Source organism: Gracilinanus agilis, chromosome 1 (assembly GCF_016433145.1).
Source record: "Gracilinanus agilis isolate LMUSP501 chromosome 1, AgileGrace, whole genome shotgun sequence".
NCBI classification, from domain to species: domain Eukaryota; kingdom Metazoa; phylum Chordata; class Mammalia; order Didelphimorphia; family Didelphidae; genus Gracilinanus; species Gracilinanus agilis.
In genome coordinates, this window is record NC_058130.1 from 221,310,113 (window position 1) to 221,335,550 (window position 25,438).

A 25,438-nucleotide genomic window follows, 5' to 3' on the forward strand; every position below is an offset into this window, starting at 1 on the left:
GGTCCCTTTATCTAATTAAATTAACAGAACATATCACCTTAAGCTATCAACCTATATCTCTCTTACCCTTTTACAAGCAAACTTTCAGAAAAAGCTACCTGCCCCATTGCCTCTTTTTTCCCCTCTCATTTTTCATTCCTTCAAAATCTGTTTTTCACCTTCATTATTTACTTAAACTGCTCTCTCCAAAGTTACCCATGATCCATTAAATGATAGATTTAATGGCCATTTCTCAATCCTCATCCTTAGTGACCTCCCTCTAACATCTGTCACTGTTAGCTATCCTCTACTCTTGGTTACTATCTTTTTTCTCAGTTTTCATCACACTGTTCTTTACTGGTGCTCCTATCTGTAAGACTGTTATTTCTCCGCCTCAGACTCTTTGCTGTTTAGTCAACCATTCACATTATGCCCCATAAATGTGAGTGCATCACAGGGCCCTGTTTTGGGTCCTCTTACTTTTTCACTTGGTGATTTCTAGAAATCCTGTGGGTTTACTTATTTTTTTTGTAGGCATTTGACTAAGATCTATATATAACAGAGGGAATTTGATCAGAAGATACCTGAACAATTGATTTTCCCCTGAAATTACAGAAAATAAGGGTAAAAAAACAGAAATAGTTAGGTTTTAAAGTCTCAAATTAAGAATAAAGTTAAAACCAGTGGAAATGTGCATTGGCCATGGGTGGGGGCAGAGTGGGGGGGTGAAGGGGAAAGTAGGAGCATGAATCATGTAACCATGTTAAAAATGAATATTAATAAATGTTTTAAAAAAGAATAAATACATGTTTCTTAACCCCTATAAAAGGCATGAAGAAATTCTTCAATCATGATTTATAGAATAAGAGAGCAACTGGCTATTGCTTGGCAAAAGGTTCAGCTATACCTCTAGTGACTTTAAAAATTAAGACATATTCTCCTGGTTAAAGCAGATTAAAAGCTCTGAAGAGTGTGAATATTGGCAAATGAGAAGATTGTTAGTGATAGAAGCTTTCCTCTTATCTAGCCATTGAAGAGAAATCTTTCTGATTCCTCTCTTTCCTTGCCCCATTGCTGACAATTTTGTTCATTTTACAGTAAACTACTCACCTTGGAGGAGAAACCTTGCCTAACAGAAGGCAGGCCTGGAGAGGATAACTTTAGAGCCAAGAGAAAGATGAGAGTTGGACTGAAGAGAGGAGCCTAGCTAGGGAGCCAACCTGAGGAACTTATGCAGGGGAGACACTATACTTGAGATGGTGTATTTAGAGGGGAACCAAGAGGACTCCATGAGAAGAAAAAGAGCATTGATGTCTTGTATCATCAATCAACCAACATTTATAAAGCACCTACTGTATACTAGGTGATCAAGGATTTAGGACCAACTGAGGGTTTTTTAAGGATAGGAGAGAACATGTTTGTAGGTAGTAGAAAATGAGTCAGTAGAAGAGATTGAAAATAAGTGATAGTGTGGAGAATGACAGAGGGGCAATCTTTTGGAGGAAACAGGAAGGAATGGGCCTACTTGAACAAGTAGAGGAGTTAGTCGTTGTAAAGAGTAAGGCCACTTCATTGGGTAAGACAGGGGTAAGGGAAGAGAGAGTGTCAGAAGGCATCTGGGTGTTAAGAGATAGTTAGAAGGGTATAAGAGGGAGATCATGGTGAATGGTCTCAATTTATTCTGTAAATATGAAGTGAGTTTCTCAGTTGAGAGAATGGGAGGTTTGAGGAGGGATGAAAATGTTTGGAAGAACCTCTGTGGAGAATGGAAGAGTTAATAAGGGAGATAAAAGTAAGAATGCCTAATAGTAGTGAGGATACTTGAAAGGTTGTATAACATAAATTTGTAGTGGATCTAGTCAGAATGAGTGCATAATTTTCTTCCACCTTTGTTCAACATCATGTGTATAGGAACAAAGACAATGAGTGGTGGGAGTGATCCAAGACTCAGATTTGGCTGGTCAGAATAATCAGCAATATGATAAGGGGGTAGGGACTCAATAGGAGAACAGTGTAGGGATGAATTCAGTCCCCAAGGAGTTAAGGTAAGAAGAGGAGAAAGTGGCAAGTGCAAGGAGAGATGGCCTGGGAGAGAATTGAGGGGTCAGGGGATGGGAGGTCATAGTATGGATGAAGAGTGGCATTTTGTAAGAGAAGGCAGAAGGAGAGGTGAAAAGCCAATAGTTTGTGGCCAAATAAGGGCAATTCAGAATTCTTTAATATGCATATGGTACATTTGTGGATGATAACGATATAGAAGGCATGACTATCTTTGTGTGTGACTGAAATATGGTGGAGGAGCATTTCATGGGAAATAAGTTGATTGAGGCACTGACTAGTAAGGGTATTTTAGGGAAATCAATATAAATGTTGAAATCCCATAGTATGAGAGCAGGAGTTGGGGAGGAGAGAAAATCGTAAGCCACATATCAAACTCATTGAGGAAGGAAGGGTAGTGTGACCTGGTGTTCTGTTGATAGAAATTACCAGGATTTTGATTAGATGGTAGGAAAGAATAGCACAAATCTCAAAGGACAACAGGATACTTAATTATGGAGGTAGGGGGAGAACCTGGAAGTGGCAATGGGGAGTAAGGAATATTCCCCTGACCAGTGAATCAAGGAGAATTAGTGAAAGAGTAGGCAGATCTGGAAAGAGTGGGCAGAAGGCTGTTGTCATGGTGAGCTAGGTTTCAGTAAAAGCTAGTAATTGGAAGGAGTGGGAAAGGAATAGATTTAAGATGAAGGGAAGTTTGTTGCCTATGGAACAGGCATTCAGAGGGCACAATGGAAAGGCTGGGTGGAATTGTAATGAAACTTTGGGGAGTTTTGAGAGAATAGGACTGAGGAATTAGGTGATGGGGGCTGATAAATGGGGTTTGGATGATGAACTACAGGAGTCACTGTGATATGAAGAGTATGACCAGGTGTAAGAATGTTCATCATTGAAAAGAAGGAGCTTTCAAAGGACGGATGCAGCAATGTATGAGAGGTCTAAAGTTAAAGGGAGTGTTACTCTTTTTAATTATGGCGATTCTCCACGTCCAGTTGGGAGATGGGTCTGTCAGCAGGAAGTAGAAGATCTCTCATGCTGGTATAGATGGAAGCTGTTGCTTTGGGGAAGATGGAAGATGCCTGGCCTGGCCCTTAGAAGCTTTTCCTCCAGAGACATGCTGTACTCAGCAGAAGATGGGAGGCTCAGGAGTTCTACAAAGGCATAGTCTGAGGACTTCTCACCTGAGGAGGCTGGTTATGAGGTGGCAGCAGGAAGAGGTAAATACCCTGGGCATATGGAAAATGCCTGGCCTGGCCCCTAGCATCTTTACCTCAGGGAAAAATAGTGCCCAGTGGGAGATTATCAGAAGTATAAGTTGCCTTGGCTCTGTGTTCCCTAAATATCTTCTCCACTAGTGTACTCTTTATTCATGTTCACTTTATCCATATTTTTACATTTGACTGTAACACAATGCTCCTTAGGTTTATGGGGGTAGAGAAAATTTTATTATTCTTCATGCAATGCTATTTCAGTAAATTATCTTTGCTTTGAGCTAATTGTGTCAATTATAATTTGTAAAAACACCACTAGGGAAACATAAGCTATAGTTTTTCACACACACACACACACACACGCACATATATTTTACATTTAGAGTGTGGCACTAGGGGTAGTCATCCCTAGGAGGACCCAACCTGTACATTTGAGTTAGGGTTGGTAGCTTTGAAGAGACTTATACACACACACACACACACACACACACACAGACCTGTACATATCTAGATATCAAGATCTAGCTATGTATCTATCTAGGATCTCTTTCTCTCTTTTTAGATACCTATATATTTCTATCTCTGTCCAGCCCTTATCTCTCTCCTAAGCTTAAGCCTTATATCACCAATTGGATGTCTTAGAGGCAATTCAGCATATACAAAACTGAATTCAGTATCTTTTCTCCAAAACCTATCTCTCTTCCAAACATATCTATTTCTTCAAGTCATCCAGATTAACGACCTTGGTTTTCACTTTTGACTCATATTCAAACTTTCATATTTGACCCCCATATTCAAACAGTTACCAAATCTTGTTGATTCTTCCTCTACTACCTCTTTCAAATCCATTCTCTTCTCTCTACTCAAAAAAGCCACCACTTTAGTTCAAACCTTCATCTCCTTTTGATTGACTTACTGGTAGAATGGGGATTAAACCCATATTCTTTGACTCCAAATCTAGAACTCCTTCCAATGTACCATGTTAGAAGAAGCCTAACAAGCCAATCCAATTCATACTTGAACAAGAATCCCCTATGTAACATATCCAACAAGTGGTCATCCAGTCTGAGAACTCAGTTTTATTTCTTTCTGTATACAGATTACCCCCAAATACATGAATAGATTCTTATATTCAGACCTATGAACAGATTGATAGCTACATTTTGGCTTATGATCTTTCTTCCTAATCTATTGATCAATCCAAATTTTCATGTCATAATCAACTAGAACACTCTTTCCCCCCTATTTCTACCTTAATAGGTCTTTCTTGAGTCTTTTAATCTTCTTTACTACACTATTTAAATGTTCTTCTAGTATTGCCTCTATAAAATTTCTTGGATCCACTCCCTTCTATTTGTTCACACTATCATAAACCTAAACTAGGCCCTGTATATCCATTCATTCCTAGACCAGTGTTGGTGAAGGTTTTCTAGTTCACGTGCCCATAGGGCAACTTCAAGCTGTCTGTGAATCCCCCCACCCCCACATTACCTGAGAGAGTGGAGGGAGGAAGTGCTTGCTTTGGGCTGCTAGTCAGAGAAGAGGGGTATGCAAAAAATGTCCTTGGGTGCTGGGAAGAGAAGATCCCCCATGCTAAGGTGGGCATGCATGCCAATACTTCATCAATGCTGACCTAGACTCTTGTTACAAGCCTCTTAACGTGCCCCCTCACCCCTTAACATTTTCTTCTCCAAGGTTTGCTGCAGAGAGAAAGATGAGGATCATTTTCCTCAAGTATAATATGGATCATAATCAGGTTTCAAAGAAGTCCGCATTCCTAATCATAAATTTTAAGAGTGTGATTATTGACTGCTTTCATTTATTTCCTAACCCAAAGAATTCTTCATTACAGTCAAACAAATGGTGTGCTGTATGTGAATTATTAACTCCTGTCTCCATTTCTTAAACTATACTTTGTATAGAATTTTCTACATTTCTTAATAGTGTTTGTGTTTGTCATTCAGAGGGAGGAGGAAGGAAGCACATCTTGATTCATTATCTTCTGGGCTAGAGGGTCTAAAATCCTCTGATTTGGAATAAAGGGAAATTGGTTGGTATGGAATTCCTCATCATTAGGACATAGAAATCAGTAGTGGCTGAGATACACACATCTTTGAATCATGTCCAAGTGAAATATTTGGATCAAAAACACTTTCAGAACTCTGATTTTACATAAGAGACACATGGCTATGGTGTTATCAGAAATAATTAAAATCCTATTTCCTTTCTAATTTTCTACATAAAATAAAAATATCACCTCTTGTTTTCTCAACAAATGAGCCAGGGTTTACAATGATCTTCCACAAAGACTTTTATGTGTTGTACAGTACTTATAATATAGTAGATTTCATGTATTATAAAAGTAAATATTGTCTGAAATCCAATTTTTTGAGATGTTAACATAAAAGGTCACAAAATTATAGAGAATTTGTAAAAAAAGTTTTGCATGCTACCAATTTTATTTTGCTTTCTGCATTTTATAGGTTATTTCATGATTACTGTGTTAGGAAAGATCCTATTAGAGGAATTAATGTTTTGTTACAAAGAATTATCTGCAGAAAAGTGTATTTTAAGCAGTCTTTAGCAGAAGACTATGGTTTTTGGTGGTTGCAGGTATCTAACCCCCTATTTCCCATAGTTTCATTGTATCAGTATTCTCATTTTTAACTTTTGCGCCATTTTCTAGGAAAGTGACTACCTCAAAAATTGAGGACTGATTGATTTATTCCTATTTTAGACTTTCCATTCAAGAATCATCTTTATGTACTTCCCTAGATCACTCACTACATTTGTTTATAGTATCATCTTGGGAAGATTTTCAGGAAATAAATACCTCAAATACTGCTGTATACAGAACCAATGTGGGCCATACAAGTCATTGGATTAGAGGATTAAAAGGAAACTCATTCCAGGATGTTTCTTAAACTAAGATCTATTTCACCTCACTTAAGTATTAATCTATAGTGTCAACTGAAGTCTTCAAGGAATGAAAGAATCTTTCTATTTAAAGGATTGTTATACATTATCTACTCCAATATGGAACAGATTTATGATAGCTATGAATTTTCAATAACTGTTTGGTAATTTCCCTACCTTAAACCCTGTTTCTTCTCACTCACTCATTTGCTACTTTCCCTTGGGAAAGGACTTATTTGGGAAGAGGACAACTGAAGGGAGAGGGAGAGAAAGCACTGTTACCCTTACCTTTAGATTTTGCCATGTAAACAAAGAGGAAACTGATCATGCCTGAAAAGAAGTTGAATACAACAAGTTTGGCATAGGCAGTGGCACTATTAGAAAATAAGAAGCTCATCAGGTACATGAGGGGGATGACGGACCAGCCATATAACAGGAAGATAATTAATGTGTTTATGAAGTGAAAGTCTTCAATGAAAGCATCCATATGACAGATTTTGAACACGATCTAAAAACCAAATATAGAGATGGGAAATATAAGTAGTCTATAATCTAAGAATCCTAGAGATAGAGAGAAACTGATAAGTTTCCCTTTTTAAAGATAGGGGTATGAAACTCCTTTTCAGCCAAACTATTTTACTAACCTTTAAAAAAGCTGGCTCATCAAAGGGAAAACAAAGATATTGAGAAGGCTTTTTACAGACATCTTATTTTTGTAAGTTTTGTTTCAACCCCTAGGTTAGGAGATACATTAGAGCAAGAATGTTGTTATGAGCATGACTATGTCTAGGGCGCCAGCTTTTTTTTATTTCCATTTTTTTCCCCATAGTTACATGATTCTTGTTGTCTTCCTCCCCTCTTCCCTTCTCCATCCTGGAGCTGACAATTTCCCTGGGTTATACATACATTATCACTCAAATTCTATTTCCCTATTATTCATTTTTATAATAGAGTAATCTTTTAAAATCAAAACCCCAAATCATATACCCATATAAACAAATGACTAATTTTATGTTTTCTTCTGGATTTCTACTCCCATAGTTCTTTCTCTAGATATGGATAGCATTCTTTTTCATAAGTCCCTCAGAGTTGACCTAGATCTGTACATTGCTGTTAGTAGCAAAGTTAATCACATTTGATTGTCCTACAATGTTTCAGTTACTGTGTGTAATGGTCTCCTGGTTCTGCATGGAGGTCTTTCCAGTTCTTACAGAAATTAAGCAGTTCATTATTACTTATAGCACAATAGTATTCCATCACCATCATATACCACAATTTCAGCTATTCCCCAATCAAGAGACAACCCTTCAGTTTCCAAATTTTTCCACCACAAAAAGTGCAGCTATAAATATTTTTGTACAAAGAGAACCTTTCCCATTAAAAAAAATCTCTTTGGGATACAAACCCAGTCATGGTATTGCTGGATCAAAGGTCACACATTCTTTTAAAGCAGGGCTCCAGCTTTGTGACTAGTACTCATCAGTGAACAAATCAAAGGGCATCTAGGACTAGACTTTTGAAGACGCCCAAAGATCAGAAAGCAAACTTTCATCTACTGAGGGGAGGTTAAAGGGAAGCTACTCAGAAGATTTCCCAGCAGTAGGAGCCATGGAGCTGACCTCAGCTTTTGTGACTAGATTTAAGAACAGAGTAGTATATTAAGCTGAAGGGGAAGAAGTTCCAACCTGGAATAATGGACTTTAACACACACAGATACATTCTTCCTATACTCACCAGTAGCAGGAGGCAAGGAATGAAAAAGACGAAGAGGTCCCACAAGAAGGCAGAGCACCAGAAATTAATTATTCCTACACCACTCACAAATTGGAGGTGCTTTGCCTTAATGATTCTCTCAGTGACTGTTAGAAGACAAAAACTACTGGCCAAGGCAGCCATACCAAAGAACAAACTGAAGGCAATTTCTTGTCCACGACTGCCCCTGTGAAAGATAGACATGGAGAGACATTAGTATGCCTGGGTAGATTGGTAGCAGAGAAGATTGATTCATATTAGGAGCTAACTTCCACATCATGATATTTAAATGTACAAGATATTAGAAGAAATATTAATGGTTTGAAAACCACATGCCAAGGAGAGAGATAGTAATACGTACTTATGGTATGTTTCCCTTGCAGCTTTGATGGCACTTCGAGGCTGAGGCTTATTGGAGACGCTAATGGAAGCCCGAGTATTAGTACGTGACAATAGTAGCATGTTGTCCACTAATGCCAAGGCTGCTGCAGGTGAATGGTATGCCTGGTTGTTGAAAAGAGCAGTGATCTCTGTCTTGTCATCATGGGAGTCAATCTCAATTGCAATGATGCATTGACCTTCGCACAGCTTATCACTCAAGAGGAACTCATCCAGGCTACCTAGGATGAGGAAGCCACAATGATTAATCAATATGAATCATGTAATAAGATGTAATTCTTCTCCTTGAGGGATGATTGTGCTTGGGAACTAACCTTTCCTCAGATTAATGGGGCAATTCTAACATAGCATATAACGAACAATATTTCTGAAATCAATATCAGTAAGCTAAAGCATGCATGCTCCAAAAATCCTGGTTAGGTCAGTGTTAACTAAAATTTCCAATCCAATAGGATTGTGTGGAACATGAAATTATTGTTCTTTGAATGTTTAAGGTAAATCATGTGCTTCCAGGATTTCCTATTTGTTTTGTCTTTTTTCCAGCTAAATCAAGGAAGAGAGAATAATATAGCAAGAAGGGTCCTGGCTCTGGCAGCTGATTCAAATCCCATATCTGACATTGAATGCCTTTGCAATCTTGGGCATGTTGGTTGATTTCCTTTGACCTTAGTTTTTTCATCTATAGAGCGAAGGAGTTGCAACAGAGAATCTCTGATGTACCTTCTAGTTTGACATCTCTGTTCCTCTGGGGTAAATTCACAAATTGTTGTATATAAGATAAAGTTGATTATGACTTTCTCCAAACCTTAATGTTTAGACATCTGGCTTTGAGGCTAGTTGTTCCAAAGCAAAGACTTGTTTCCTAACTGGACCCTGCCATATGCCACCTTTTAAGCCGGAGAGAAGAAAATAAGAGAACTAAGAAAGGGATATACCACTGAACTTCAATTTTTATTGTCTACTATGTGATGCTGTAGTCTTTTCTCAGTCGCCTCCTGTAATTTGTGCTCATTCTCTAGCTCTTTTTTGAGAACACAGAGTTTGGTCCATTTTCTAAGGACCATGGTCAGTTAAGGAAATATCTCATGCCATGCCATGGAAGTCAAATTGCTGACTTTTCTCAGATTTTTATTCTTTCTTAGACTTCTATGAATGTCGTATAAAATATCTAGGAAATAATACATAGGTATCAATTAGCCATACTAGACGTATAACATCCCTTATGAAAGTCTATCTACAATATATCTTCCTGTTTTGTGTTCTCAAAAGCTATGGCAATGAAATGCAATGTCTGAAAGGTTTTACCAGATGAAAAGTTTTTAAAATTACCCTACATTTTTATGTTGAATTTAGACAATTCATGCTGAAAAAAAGAGAATTTCCATATAAAAAAGGAATTCTAAATGAAACCATGAATCTCTACTTTGTGTTGTTGTTGTTGTTGACTTGTTTCCAATGTTTTGTGACCCCATTTGGGGGTTTCTTGGCAAAGATACTGGAATGGTTCACCATTTCCTTCTCTAGCTAATTTTTACAGATGAAGAACTGAGGCAAACAGAATTAAATGATTTATCCAAAGTTACACAGCTAGGAATTATCTGAATGTATTTGAACTTATGAAGATTCTGCTTCCTGATTTCAAGCCCAGTATTTTATCTACTGTACCATCTCTATTTCATATCTCCTTTATTTTATACAAGTATATAATAAATTACACATATTACTTTTAGAACCTCCTTGCTTTTCTGCTCTTTATTCTGAATTTCCTTCTGTTCTCTCCTTTGCACTTTGAAAAATGTTACACTGATTCTTCTTTTGTTTGGTGTCACTAGTACTAACCTCTCCTCTCCCCACTTCCTAAATAAAAATCAAATGAAAGAAAAGGAAAAAAGAACTTGTAACAAATAGGCATAGTCAAATAAAATGAATCTATAAAGTGATAATCACAAAAAAAGTCTCTGCAATTCCTGTTAGGAAGTGGTTAACATGTTTTTGCATAGGGCTACTGGATGATCATTACATTGATCAAAATTCTTAAGTCTTGAAAAGTTTTTTTTCATTATTACACTGTTAACATGGTATAAATTGTTCTCCTAGTTCTGCTCATTTAACTCTACTTCAGTTCATTCTACCCAAGATTCTGAGTTTGTAACTTTTTACTGTACAATAATATTATTAATTTAGTATGACTATTGCTAAATTCTTGCCAAATTGTCTAAGAGGCAATCTACGATATTTCTCATTCTTAGAATACTAATTCTTTTCCTAATCTTGGTCTTTTTAAAATCTTTTTAAGGATAACTAAGTTTTTTTGTGACTATTCCTTCTCTGGGATTCTTTTAGTCTTCTAGCCACAATAGTTAGACTTTTCTCCCTGTTAAGTTTGATGTTATTCAACAGCAAACTATTTTCACCTCTCCTTTGTTAATTTTAGATGAAATTTTAGATAAAATCTTAAGATTTTAGATATTTTAGAAAATTTTGGATAATTTTAAATAATTCCCCTTCACTCTACTCCTTCTTAATGTTTGTATGCTCTTATTACACACTTCATTTATGAGAAATAGCAAGTTCCAATTTCTTCTTCTCCATTATACACAAGTAAATGATTTCTTAGACTTGACTTCCATCTCTTTGTTAATGATTATGTATTTATGTGTAGTACTGAGTCTTCAAAGTTCCATTTTTTAAATATATGTATATACTCTAGATATACATTCCCTCTCTCTACATATATATGTACATACATTCATGCACACTTATGTATATCTTCAAAGGGGAGATAGGACAAGTGTGTGCTAAATTTTCAAAACTAGATTAAGATTTTACATAGAAAACTACATTAATAAGTATAAATAAATTTTAAAATCACATCCTTTTCTGTTTTGAAGTCTCTTTCTGATAATATTAAGATAAAAGGTCTTGTTTTCAGGCCCTCATGAATCCTTTCTTCTTCCAGCCTGTAGATAATATTATCCATATGGGGTACAGGGTTCATAGAAAGAAAGAAAAATGGTATGTGAAAAATAAAATTCTCTGATCTCTTGAAGGAATTATAGGTTCTGCCTTTGATATGCTTCCCATAGCACTATTATTAATAAGTTAACTCCTCCAAAAGATTTGAACTGGTTTTTACCACACGAACTGAACAGTTAGGTGTCACAATGGATAGTGTGCCACGAAGATTTGAGTTCAAATCAGGCCCTTAAATACTAACTGTATGACCGGGTATAAGTCCCTTACCCCTATTTGCCTCAGTTTCCTCATCTATAAACAGGAGAAAGAAGTAGTGTGCCTTACTAAATTGTATTGAGTCTTATCATTGGCAGGTTTTAGTAGCATTACCCAGAGAACCACTGCAAATGGCTTGGAATTAGGGAAATTGATCTCCTGGGAGAAACACACCTCTGGAACCACCTTGAAATTGAGGTCTGTTAATTGGAATTTGGAAAATGCCATCTAAAAGTATATATATATTTTCTATGGACACGTGGGAATTATCAAACTACATTTCCCGTGGTCCAACGGGTTTCCGTTTCCGATTCTTTGGGAGTGGGAATGCCTGCGTCACCACACAGAGGACAGTTTAAATGAGAGAATCAAAAGTAGTCTCGCTCTTTTTGGCTAGCAGGCAGGAAAGAGAGGAGAGGTAATAATAATGGAGGAGGCGGCAGTTTTGAATTCTTACTGGTGCGTGGTCTAATGATTTATCTCTATCAGCATGGCTTTAATTAAAATACTAATTTATATATCTATATCAGTCTTTATTATTTTTAATCATAACAGGCCTATTCTGAAGATCCCAGGAAAAATATGTTTCTGGGAATTGGATGGCTATATTGGAGAGCAGGGACTCAAGAGGAAATGTGCTGATTGGTAAATATTAGGAGTAGATTACCAGGAACAAGAAAACTTTATGCTGATGATTTAATTTATTTTATATTTAGGATTGATGATAATTGTTGTATTGCTTTTGCTTTGGTGTTTCCTGGTGTTTTTTACATTTGCTTGTCAGATTCAATTATTGTTTAGGGATAAGGGCCATTCCTCCTGCAACTTTTAGTTAACTAAAAATCTGTCTTCTGTTAATATTAATCAAAACATATCAAAATCTGATTTATGGAATAATAGTATTAGCTGTTTGGCATTCTTTAGGTAGAATTATCCCCAAAGTAATTTAGTTATTTGTTAGCTCCCCTAGCTAACTGCATAAGGGAAGACTTCCCTGAAGTTGAGTTTTTTTGATTATCTTGGTGATAGGTAATCTCCCCTCTCAATCAGTTTGTTGCAAGCTCTCTGAATATACAGGTGTCCCTTCCTTATTGTGACTTTCCCCACTGCAGTTTCACTATATTGCGGGTTGGCATAAGAAATAAAATGGGAATTTGGGGGGAGTTTTGCAGAAGCTGTAGATGATATTCAGAGATGGGTAAACACAGGAAAAGTTTAGAAACTATAAGCAGTGATGGCAAACCTTTTAGAGATGGAGTGTTGGGCTTCACCCCCCTCCCCAACTGAGTACCATGCCCCTCCCCTTCAGTGAGTGCTGGGTACTACCTGCACAACCTTTCCCCCACAGAGAGGAAGGAGAAAGCGCTCCCATTAGTCTGCTGGGCAGAGAGGTGGATAAGTGAGGAATGTCCTCAGCATGTGTGGAGGGCGGAGGGGAGTGGCTCGAGTGCTCCCCTCCCCCTCCAGTTCTGCTGCCTGTGAGCTTCCTACCTTACCTCCTGTGCACTCCCACTGGGCTGAGGGGCAGGTTATGTTAAAAAATGTCATTAGGCATAGTGGAGAGGGGGAGGGGCGCAGCTGTGCCCAAGTCAGTCTACCTTTCTAGTATCAAATTCTGGGGTTGTGGGGTGTGGAGAGGGTGGCCAGGTGTTCACAGAGAGTGCTCCACATGTCATCTTTGGCACCCATTCCATAAGTTCACAATCACTGCTATATAGCCTATGACTAATTTCTCAACCCAAATTTTATAATATGGTACTATAAACATCCCATAAAAGAAAATAAAAAATTCTGACTTCTTTTCTGGCATGAAGGGGGGACCAAAAACTTTTATGTGAATTTTCCAGATCTTGGGGGCACCATTCTCCTAACCCCTATGATGTAGAAGAGATACCTGTAGTTTAATCTACAACCTGACTTAGTTTATCTATAGGTTCTAACTAGTTTTGTTTCCTTAGGTAATGTATGAGATTTTAACTCTGCTTAACTATTTGTTTAACTTTTATGACATTGCAGGATGCATGGAATTATGAATCTGTCTTTTCTGTGGTACTTGTGGTCATATGCATTCTTCTTTCCTATTGCTTTCAGTGTCTTGGAAATTTCTCTGTATTGTATAGTATACTTATTTCTAAGTGCAAATTTTAGCTTTCTGACTTACATCCCCTGATGCTTACTCAATTTGATTACACTGACCATGAAACATTGGGAGAAGTTTGTCACTAATCTGGCCACTACCTGCCTTAATGGAACTCTATCAAGTTTTAGACAAATTGGGTAGTGAGGAAGACACTTCCACTGATTCAGCTTACTTTAATGAATATCCTTTGAAATCTTAACCTAGGTCTCTGCTTCTATAACTGTGCTTCTACTAGTATAAGAGTCTTGGGCTTGAAAATCCCCAAAGAAGGGAGTTGTGGGGAACAAACTTTATTATATTGTTTGAATCTAGCCTTGTGTGACTGGATATTGCTTAACCCAAGATGTGTAGGATATGCCGATCATGTTGACACCAGTGACCCTCTAGGGGAACCAGAGATTGATGAAAGGAATGTATGAACCTCTCCCAAGTAATGGGTTTTAACTTCACCCAAAGCTTGTCTTTTGGCTTTACCCAAATTTTATTGTATGTTTAGATGTTTATATACATCTCAAACAACCCATGAATCCTTTTTGGGATTCACTTGAAGGGCTTTTTTCCAGCTCTCTCCTTTGCCAAACCACTTAATAAAATATTTTTGAAAAGATTTTTAAGTTTGGGATTTGTTCTTGACTGACAAAGATAAACATCTGAATGGTTGAAAACAGAGGTGTTTCTATAGCCACTTGAAGAGTCCATTGTAGGGCTGGTCATGAAATAGAACACTCAACACTAAACTCCACATCACCCTTTCCTCCTAAAGTCTTGGAGATGCAAACTATAGAAGTCAACCTTGTAGTACCAATAGTGCCAATCTAAAGAATGGAGGAAGAGGAGTGGGATAGGACACTCTTAAAGGGCACACAGTGGATGGAAGTGCTGTGTAACACACCACTAAGCATATAGCTGGGGCTGGACCTATCCCTTTTCAAATTACTTGGAGCAGAGTCCTAGGCTGGTGGATTGTAAATTGCCCAATGTGGGAGAAGGCACGCATGCTTCAAGATCCAGTTGCCAGGAAAAACATCCTCAAAGGGGAGGGAGTAAAAAAGTGAGAAATAGGAGAAAATAAGGGTTGGAAAAAAAGGCTGAATTACCAAAGATTTTGGGAAGAAAATTCAAAGAACCTGAACATAAAATCAACAGGGAAAACATAGCCAAAAAAAGGAATAATAGCCTCCCAATCTAGACAGAAAATGTCATGGAAGAACATAAAACCACAACAAAGTGTTCCTGAGTGGTTTAAAAGAGACATGAGAATTATGAGAGCAGAATTTATGACTTGCACAGCAAAAATAATGGACAGAAAAGAAAAACTGGAATCTGTAATGGTGCCTTACCAAAGAAATAAAAGAGAAAATAATAAATTGGGAAGGCAAATACAAAGGAGTGAAGGACAGTCTAGAAGAAGAGAAACAAAGAAAAATTATATGAAAAGAAAATATGTTCTCTAGGCAAGAGATAATCTAGATATAGAGATAATCTAATGATCATATATGTCTAAAAAGAACATGAAAAGACAAAAATACCTGAATACCATAATGCAAGAAATAATGCAAAAGAACTGTCCACTACTTCTCAACACAAAAAATGAAATAATAGAAAGAAATCATAGAGCACTTCCCAAACAAACAAAACAAACAAAGAAATCTAAGACTGCAAACTCCAAGACACATAGTGGTTAAATTGAACAATTTAGAAGCAAGTTCTGTGAATGACCAGTTGAAAGACCTTCAAAAACTAAATAAAAGAAATTTGAATAATGAAAACTATTGTGCAATCACCAGAAAATGTAGGAGGAAATGGAATATTGTGTTATGAAGAACAATGGTGCTTAGGATGTAGTCCAGGGTTAATCATAAATTTAAAAAAGATGGATCTTTAATAATGAAAAAGTGTTTGAAACATTTTGGGAAGAAAACTAGACCTGAAGAGATTAGTTGCTTTTCAAATACCCTAAATAATAGAAATGTAGGAGAAGTCAATGAATGCAGCTGCCAAGGACAGCAAGAATAATAGTGACAGCAGAGACACCAATAAGAAAGATGAAGATGGAAGTCTGGAGGGAATGATGAATGGAATTAGAGCACCTGGTTGTCATGCCCTTTCCTGAAGTAGATATGATATTTTACTCTGATTTTATAGAAAAAGAAACTGAGATATAGAAGGAGGAAGTGACATGCCTAAGGTAACACAGTCCTTAACTATTAGAGCCAAAATCAAATTCAGGAATTCTGAGTTCTATCTGTGTTATGGGCTACCTCATTGGGATCAAAGATAGAGAGGGGGAAATTAGGGTATAAAACCTAAGATCTAAGGAAGAGAAGGCTTGCTTAAGGATATTGCTTTTCATTCATTCACTTTTCCACCCATTAGGATAGCCTAAGGTGAAGAGCTGGGGGGATGGGAAAAGTGGTCTAAGGTTGATTAGATGTGATGGATTAATATAAATTTGCACTCACTTTCCATTTCTTATATTGTTTGTGAAATGTATTGAAATGCCTATTGCATTTCACTGAAAAATTCAATAGCTTTGAGATACTATTATAGACCTATACCAGCATTTGACAAATTTTTTGAGATTTCGTACCCAAACTACAACTTCAAATTGCCTGTGAACTCCACCCTCCCCAAACCCCATTAAATTCCAGAGTCAGATAGTGGAGAGAGGAAGTATTCCCATTGGGTAGTTGGACAGAGGGGTGGGGCATGCAAAAATGTCCTCAGGAGTTGTGGAGAGGGGGAATGGAGGAGCCCCCTCCATGGGTGGCCCTAGTATCTGTGCTATGCCTTCATCAATACAGACCTATACACTAACAAAAACTAATAAATTAAAAAAACCAAACAACCTAGTGTTAGAGTATAGAGAAGTAGATATATTTACATAATTGTTAGAAGATCTGGTTTAGTCTTTGTCACATTGCTGGAATTTGTTTCAAAGAAACAAAATGATAAATCTATCAATATTCTTTAATTTCATAATTCTTTGTGGTTCAGTTGTTTTGGTTGTGTCTGACCCTTTATGACTGTATTTAGAGGTTTTCCTGGCAAAGATACTGAAGGAGTTTGCTATTTCCTTCTGTAGCTCATTTTATAGACGGAGAAACAGGCAAATATGGTTGTGACTTGCCTAGGTTCACATAGCTAGTAAGTATCTGAAGCCAGATTTGAATTTAGGAAGAGGAGTCACACTCTACCCACTTTACTACTTAGCTACCAATAATTCTACCTGTGTCATATGCCCAAGGAAACAATCTGAAAAGAAAAACAAAGGTGCTTCATATACATCTATTGATATCAGCAGTACTTAAAATAGTAAGAAATTGGAAATAATATGTTTCTCTACAGGAGAATGACTAAGCTAACTATACTAACACAATGAAATATGATAAAGTTATTAAAATTATGATGTGGACTATCGATAAGTATGGATATGTTAAGTGAAAAAAGGCAAAGAATTGGGACAATAATGACATATAGCACTTTTAAAGTTTGTAACATTTTGTACATAAATGATCTCATTTGAGCCTCATAGCAATTCTGTGAGGTAAGTACTACAGATACTCAGTTTAAAGGTAAGCAGAATGAGTTAGAAAGAGGATAAATGTGTTGCCCATGGTAAGATAACTAATAAATGTCAAAGGTATGGTATGAATCCATATCTTATATAAAGTCCAAGTTGCCCTTCATAATAGGCAAACTAATTATAGCTATGTAAAACATATGTATTGTCAATGTGGAATCTAGAAACCCCCAAACTTGTAGCCAAGTGGGATTTGAAAGCCCCCCAAAATTATTTAGATTAAAAAATGGAGACCCTAAGTTGCCCTTTTGTCTCCTGAGAGTTTGCCTCTAGGGAGGTCACATATTCTGCCAATTTCAGACTGAATAATAGACTCCAGTTAGGTGGGGCTAAGCAAATGCTAAATATTCTTTTTGTCTTAAGTAGTCTCCCCTATTATATCAGAGATCCTTCCCAAGAAGACTAGCCCCTGAGCAGGGACCATTCTTTTAGTGTCCATTATAAGTAGTCTATTCCCTTATATAACCTCTGACTATGGTTCCTTTCCCAAGCCTGTCAGTGTAGTTTGAACACTCCTATTTCCTTGTAGCCATGGTAATGTCAATCAATCATATTTCCCTGTCCCTCAGTTCCCCCAAAACTATATAAGCTTCCCAAATTCTTTTGTCCTTTGGAATTGTCCAATTGTGCATGGTTGGTGTTCCCAGGGGTTGGTGGCCAGAGTGACCAGAGTCTCGGGGCTCTGTGTGGGTTTGTAGTGCACAGCTCTGTGTGGAGGCCTGAGAGGAATTATGCTGAACTCCTTTCCTTATTTAAAGAGTGATTTTTCTGACTATTTAATAGTTCTGTGTTTTTTCTAGTTTAACATTTGGAGGTCCCACTGAGATCCAGTCATATGCTCAAGCCATTTTTTAAACAGACTTTCAGATAGCAAGGTACCTGCAAGGACCTAATTAGGGTCAGGTCAGGAGGTCACTTAACAGCATGTCTGAGCAAGTGGGCTCTCAGAAAAAAGGATTCAGTCTCGTGTATTTGGGAACGTGACCCACTCTTTAATTAAGGAGTCTTAAATGGTTTCTGTGGTTGCACAGAGGAGCCATAGGCCCAGAGCCAGCCCAGAGGCTGCTGGGTAGCCTAGGGCTTTGTAGAAGCCACTGTAGAAGCTACTGTGGAAGCTGAGGGCCTTTTTTAAAATAAGGCTGCTATTTATGGGGATCCAGAGTCTTTGCAGTAAAGGCTGGTGAGGATTAGGCTACTGCAATATGGCGGAGTGGCCCAGGGCCCTTGGCAGGGCTGCTGTAGAAATGGACCAGGTACCTGGGGGAATTTTGGAATACAGATATACACATGGTTGGTAAAAGTTGCCTAACTTTTTGGCCAAAGTAAAGTGCAGGTCAACCTGACTGCAAACTCCATGCTTGGCTAGGTTTCTGGTTTGATATGTGTGTGGTTGTGTTTGTGTATGTGAGTGAAGCAGTATCCCTATTAGAAGTAAGAATGAGGGTGGTATAGTTCAGATGAGAAAGGAAATAGCAGAGAGAAAATATCTGCATGAATGGTTGGCTTGAAAGCTTTGAATTGGAACACTGAGCTGGAGATTTGGAGCCATAAGTATTCAATTAAAGTTCTGAGTAACTGTTTTTGAATTAATCAAAATATGGAACGTCTCTCTAAAACTTGAAATGCCATGGCTTAAGGTTTAAACTGTTGTGAATCTGTGTAAAAAAAGCTTCTCATAGAAGCTTCAGAACTTAAGTTCTCTGCTATTCACATCCAAAGAAGGAACTATGGAAGTAGAAACACAGAAGAAAAACAGTTGCTTGATCACATGGGTCGATGGGGACATGATTGGGGATGTAGACTAAATCATCACCCTAATGCAAATATTAATAATATGGAAATAGGTCTTGATCAATGACACATGTAAAACTCAGTGGAATTACTTGTTGGCTGGAGAGGGAGGGAGGAGGGAAAGGAAAGAACATGAATCATGTAACCATGGAAAATATTCTAAATCAATTAATTAAAAAATTAAATTAAATTAAAAAAGAACTTAAGTTCTGGATGTCTTCTCAATTCTCTGTGAGGTTTTGCCTATATTGAATTTGTGATGTGTTTTTAAAAGGTTTTGCTAATAACCTTAAATGTTTGTGATTTAAATGTTAGCAAATAATGTCTGAAAGTTGTGTTAACAGTTAATTCCTCCCAAAGCTGAGAATACAGGAACTGGCTATCTGGGGACCAAAGGAGGTCCAGGATTCAAAACTTTAAATTCTAACCTTTTTCCTCCCAGTTTTGGTATGGTTAATGTGAAAAATATTGCATATCAACAGCAGTCAATTTTTAATGATATTGGTAATGAGAGGCATTTTATTCTAGGTGTATTAACTTTTTTTTTTTTTAAACCCTTGTTCTTTCGGTGTATTGTCTCATAGGTGGAAGAGTGGTAAGGGTGGGCAATGGGGGTCAAGTGACCTGCCCAGGGTCACACAGCTGGGAAGTGGCTGAGGCTGGGTGTGAACCTAGGACCTCCTGTCTCTAGGCCCGACTCTCACTCCACTGAGCTACCCAGCTGCCCCCTAGGTGTATTAACTTTTGATTTGAATGCTGTAATTTCACATTTTTGTTAAGCTGTTATTTATTTCCAGAGAGCAAGGTTTTTATGATTAACATGTGTATATGTTCTGAAGTAAAGAAAGTTTATTTTAAATTGGTAAACTGCAGACTTGACTAGTCATTGCATTGTTGAAAATAGACAAGAAACATTTGGTAAAAGGCTTTGTGTTTAAATGGCAAGAAAATCCTGAGCATTTTAAACTGAACAATCAAATTTCCTCTTAAGAAGCCACTTTAGCCTTAGGCCAAAGGGGGTTAAAGGCAAAACTGAGAGAAATGTTATTTTGGAGCCAGGGGTAAATTAGAGTAAAAAGATAAAGAGATGGGAATTGAATAGATATTCTGATTTGAAGGTAATTTTAAGTTTTTCCTTAACAAATCCTAAGTTTTGTGTTTTGGTGAGAAATTTTTATGGGTTTTACTTTTTGAGAAGTAAAAAGGCCATGAACCTGATTTTTTTTTTTTTGGAGTTTTTAAGGTAAATTTCCAGAGTGCAACCATTACAATAGAGAAGTTTTTGGTTTTTAAAGTCTAATAAAACCTGATGAATGCTTTTTGCAGTAGATTGTCCTTATTTCCCTTCCTTTTTAAGTGGAGAAAACTGATCTGATTTAGCATTTATTTTTTGAGCATTATTTTTCTCTGATAGATAACCGATTGGCATGTGACACTGCTATAATTATTAGGAAGTTTCTCCTAGCATCAAGCCCAAATTTGTCTCATTGCAACTTTAACCTATTATTCTAGGTTATATCCTGTAGGGATAAAGAGAACAAATCTAATTCCTGTTCAACATGACAGACAATAGCTAAATACATTAAGACTACTATCATTTCCCACCTGAGGATTATTTTCACTAGGCTAAACATCTCCAGTTCCTTCAATCAGTATTTATATGATTCAGGTTTAAGATTCTTTACCATCCTTGTTGCCTTCCTCTAGATCAGTGGTTCCCAAACTTTTTTGGCCTACCGCCCCCTTTCCAGGAAAAATATTACTTAGCGCCTCCTGGAAATTATGAAATTATTTATTGAACTCAGAATAGAATGTAATACAAAAAAAGTGTGGCCATCACCACCTCCTGGATCGCTGCAGCACCCACCAGGGGGCGGTGGCACTCACTTTGGGAATCACTGCTCTAGATGCTATACAAGTAATAATTATCTTTCTTAAATTATAGTACCTAGAACAGCATGATATGGTAGCCAAAGAAGCTAATGTGATCTTTGGCTTTCATAGCTTCTAGGAAAAAATGAATCCCTCCTTCTGAATTCATTCTTAAGCTGACCACATCATATTGACATGGGCATTGTGCAGAGATGGCATGGACACTGTACCCCTTAACTCAGGCAGGCTGTGAACAGGGAAATTCCCTTCCCCTTTCCTGTCCTTGTGACTCCCAAGCCAAAAACTATTATCCTTGGGTCCTTTAGGTTGAGATAGACAAAGAGACACACTTCTAGGCCACACCTTGATAGCTAACACCCTGAGAGTCTCAGGCAGACCCCTCATCCCATCGAATACCTGAGTGTCTACTACTGGGGAGTCACGTCCACACTATGACATAACACTATTGTAAAGAATATAAAAACCCTTGAACTGAAGCATTCAGGGAGCAACTCATATAGTTGTTCCACTCATGCTGTCCAGCCATGTCTTGGGAGCAACCCCCCAGGGTTGTTCCACTCATGCTTTCTTGCTGGCCATTAATCCTATCTTACTAATAAATAAAGATTTATTTTTTTACTTTTAAGTTAAGCTTCAGAGTTCTCTCATTTTTGAGAAAGCTTTCCTTCCTGAATCCAGGGGTTCTCCTCCCCTACAAAAATACCACTCACTCATTTGAATTTGGAATCCACTAAAACCCTAAGATCTTCTTCAGATAAACTGCTGATAAACCATATCTAATATATTATTTATCCCTACTGAATTTCATTTTATTATAAGAGAAATAGAGGGAGAAAGAAGTGAGGACAAAGGTGGGGAAGAAAAGGTATAAATAAGAGTGAGGAGGAGGGGGAGATAGAAGTATAGAAAGAAAGTATTGATCAGAAAGGAAAATTGCAGCATTCTGGATCAGGGAGGCAGGGCAATATTAAACAAAGTTGGCCTCAAAGATATAGTTATGCTTAAGTATGACTGAGGTGTAGTGAAGATATAATTTATGGGAAATGTGGAGTTGATAAACTGGGAAGCTGTGGGATTTGAGGGGATATGAATTGGTTATAGATGAAGTGTGCTAGGAGATGGTCTATAAGGAGACACCAATTGAAGTGTGGATAAAAAGAGATGCTACATGTTGCTACCCTTTTGAAGTTGAGGAAACCTCATAGGACTAATTTGGCTTGAAGGGGAATGTTTCCCAAAAGAAAATTCAGAGGCTATCTCATTTCTGCCAGTTGTATAAATGGAAATTTTGAACTTTGGACTTCATCCCCCATAAGTCTCTTTATTTTCCCATGTTAGGCCTGGAAGCCAATTGGGTATAAGAGCTAATAAAAATAGCCTAATGAATGGCAGGAAAAACCCCCCAACTGGTAACATCTGGTAAATGGCAGGAAGACCCCAAATGGCAACACCTAATGAATGGCAGGAAAGATCCCTGACCAGTAACATCTGTGAATGGATGATAGGAAGCATGTGTTAACATCCAGCCCTCCCCCCAACCCCCACCCAGTTCCTGGAACTCAAACTGTATATAAGCTGACTAGACCTCTCATTCCCTGTTCCATTTGCCTTGGAGGCGGTGGGACCCAAGATTGAGCTTACAATAAAACAGTACCTCTTGCTTTTACACTATCTGAAGTGCCTCTTAATTTGGGAAATCAGAACCGGGCTGAACACCCAAAATTCCCTTTAATCGCTCCTGCACCTCCATGTTTGCATGGTCACATTATTGTTTTACAGTTGGCTGTAACTCCTCCCTCTTTTCTCATTGGTTCCGGTAGCGAGCTGTTTAGTACCTTTTAGTTAGTCTCTTTTGTTAGTTTATTATTAATAAAATGTTTATAAATATATTTAGTATTTTGCATATTATTTTTAATCTCCACACAGTTATTATAAAGCCTCAAGGGAAAAGAAGCAACCTATGGGAAATCCTGTCTTTATTAGGGGCTAGAGACTCTATTCACCCTGGGTTTTATTATTTATTCAGGACTCTCTTCATTGAGCTAAGTGATTTCCTTTCTCTTTCACTCTGTATATTGGTATATTGTTTTCAATGTATATTTTCTCTGATTCTGTTTTGCTAATGATTTAGATAACTACTTTGTGTGTTCAGTGTGCAAGGGGTATCAGGTGGGAAAGGGATAAAATCTAGGATATAAAGCTAGGGGTCTTCCTTTTTCTCAATTAATGAATAGCAGTCAGAAGTTTCCCTTGAACCTAGAAACATCCTCCTAGACCAGTGATGGGCAAACTATGGCCCATGGGCCATATGCAGCCCCCTGAAATGTTCTATCCGGCTGCATATGGCCCATTATTCCTAATCTGATGAATACAATAAGTAGGATGCAAAACAATGAAACTTCAAAAGAGCTGCCTTAGAAACAGACTGACAGATGATCATTTCCATTTCTTTGGCCCCCTCTTTAAGAAGTTTGCCCATCACTGTCCTAGACTAATAATATTTAAAATGTAGGTAGATATAGTTCTAGTCTGGTTTTCTGTCTCTCTGAAGAGGGCAGAGTAGTTAAGCATCTGGCCCCTCCTGCTTCCCATCTGGCAGTATTTGAAGTGTCCCTTAAAGAAGGATAGAGGGAGAAGCTAGGGATATCTGTTCTGCCTCAATTTGAGCCATGCAAAATGACACCTCTATGCTAAATGTTAGGGAAGGAAAGGTACAGACTCACTACATTTACTATAATCAGGGCTTTGTCATATACAATGAGTACAATAATGTAAATGAAAAACAACACCAGATGAGGATAGAAGATTACCTACCTCACTCTCCAAATTCTCTCACAAATAATTAAAAATTATGCCTCTGAGTGAACTTTAAAGTGGCAAAAATAGTTGAGTCAAGGAGAAACAACTGTCTCACAGTTAGTTGAACAACTGCCAGACATAAGACAATCTGGAAAGAAGCTGGGAAGGCTTTATGTGATGATTTGTAAGGGAATGGACTACTTATAATGGATACTAAAAAGGGTGGTCCCCATACAGGTGTGAGTCTTCTTGGGAAAGGATCTCTGATACAATGGGAGAAGCTACTAGGATAAAAGGGTACTTAGCATTTGATTAAAATTTGTTAATTCCACCTAGCTAGATCCATTAACTATCTTAAGGTTTATTCTTCAGTCTGAAACTGCTAGTCTGAGATTCCCTTCAAGGTAGATTCTCTCAGGAAGGAGGACCAGCTTTGGGGTCTCCATCTTTCAAGCTTACTAAACTTGGGGTTCTTCAGATCCCATGTTGCTACAAGTTTGGGGGTTTCTAGATTCCACATTGACACTGCCATTCTTGAAAGGGCATCTTTTCTGGGCCAAGGGTTAATCTCCAGCCCTCCACAACACCAAAATCTTTCATCCATAAGACTAAAATGGTCATCTTTTTCTGTATTAAAATATGGTGACTGAATGCATTGCATGCCATGGGACAAGAGTCATAAAGTGTTTTTTCAATTGTATATCCTCATCCAAAAAACAGACTAATAATGGCTAACATATGACAAGAATCTTAATAGGTATCACTGGAATTGCTTTATCCTTTTTATCTTGATTACATTCCTATGTAGCAGGTTAGATTTTATATGAAAAGAAATTAAATTACAGAATTATAAACAAGTTGGATAAACAAAAAAGAAAGGTTTAATTCTCAAGGAATGTTTGAGGAGTTGTGATTTCAAAATGAGTTAGTTCTAAGAAACAAGGACCTACAACCTTTAGTCCATTACTGCCTACAAGCTCAATCTAGGTAGCTGAATGTTAGTATGTACTCAGTGCTGCAAAACATGAGATTGCACACCATGCTGTTTTTGGTACCTCCAACTTTGCCCCTGTCCCTTGGGAAAATGCCTTAAGGGAGTTCCAAACTGACCTTGTCTCAGACTGAACAATATAAGTCTTAAACTACCTAATAGTCTCATTTTAGGTAGACTTTGGAGACATAATCAAATCTTAAGTACCTTTTTGTCTTAGAAGTTTCTCCCATTGTATCTTAGTCTACTGGTACCCTAGCCTCTGGCTATGGCCTCTAGCCAATCAATATGTGTTTTCTGTCCTTAATTACCCAAAAGTTATATAAGACCCCATGTTCTATTGCTCTTTGGAAAATCATCTTTGGTAGTGCATTTTCCCAGAGACACTGTTGCCAGAGTTCCAGAGCTTTAGCTCCATGTGATATTAAGCACTTGATTCTGTGTGGCAATCCAATATTGAACACTGCCTCTAGTTCTGATTAAAGATTTGTTCTTTCTAACTACTTTAGTGGTTTTGTGTTTTTCAAAGTTGACAATGCTACACTGTGAAATGCTTAGCACAGAAACAGAATGAAAGTCCCTACTCTCAAGAAGCTTAAATACTAATGGAGAAATACAACAGGTAAAAGGAAACTGAAAATGGTGGAGAGTAGAGAAGGTACCTAATACAAGGGGCACCAGACAGAGAAAGTCCAGTG

At 37.6% G+C, this 25,438-nt stretch overlaps 1 protein-coding gene across 1 annotated transcript in view; it reads right to left on the minus strand.

Annotated features, from left to right (window-relative positions):
- LOC123234361 (phospholipid-transporting ATPase ABCA3-like) overlaps positions 1 to 25,438 on the minus strand; it is a 208,750-nt gene that overhangs the window by 38,639 nt on the left and 144,673 nt on the right. Inside the window, 3 exon segments of the mRNA XM_044660271.1 lie at positions 6,450 to 6,669; positions 7,896 to 8,100; positions 8,275 to 8,533. Of these exon segments, the coding sequence (XP_044516206.1) occupies positions 6,450 to 6,669; positions 7,896 to 8,100; positions 8,275 to 8,533 (684 nt within the window).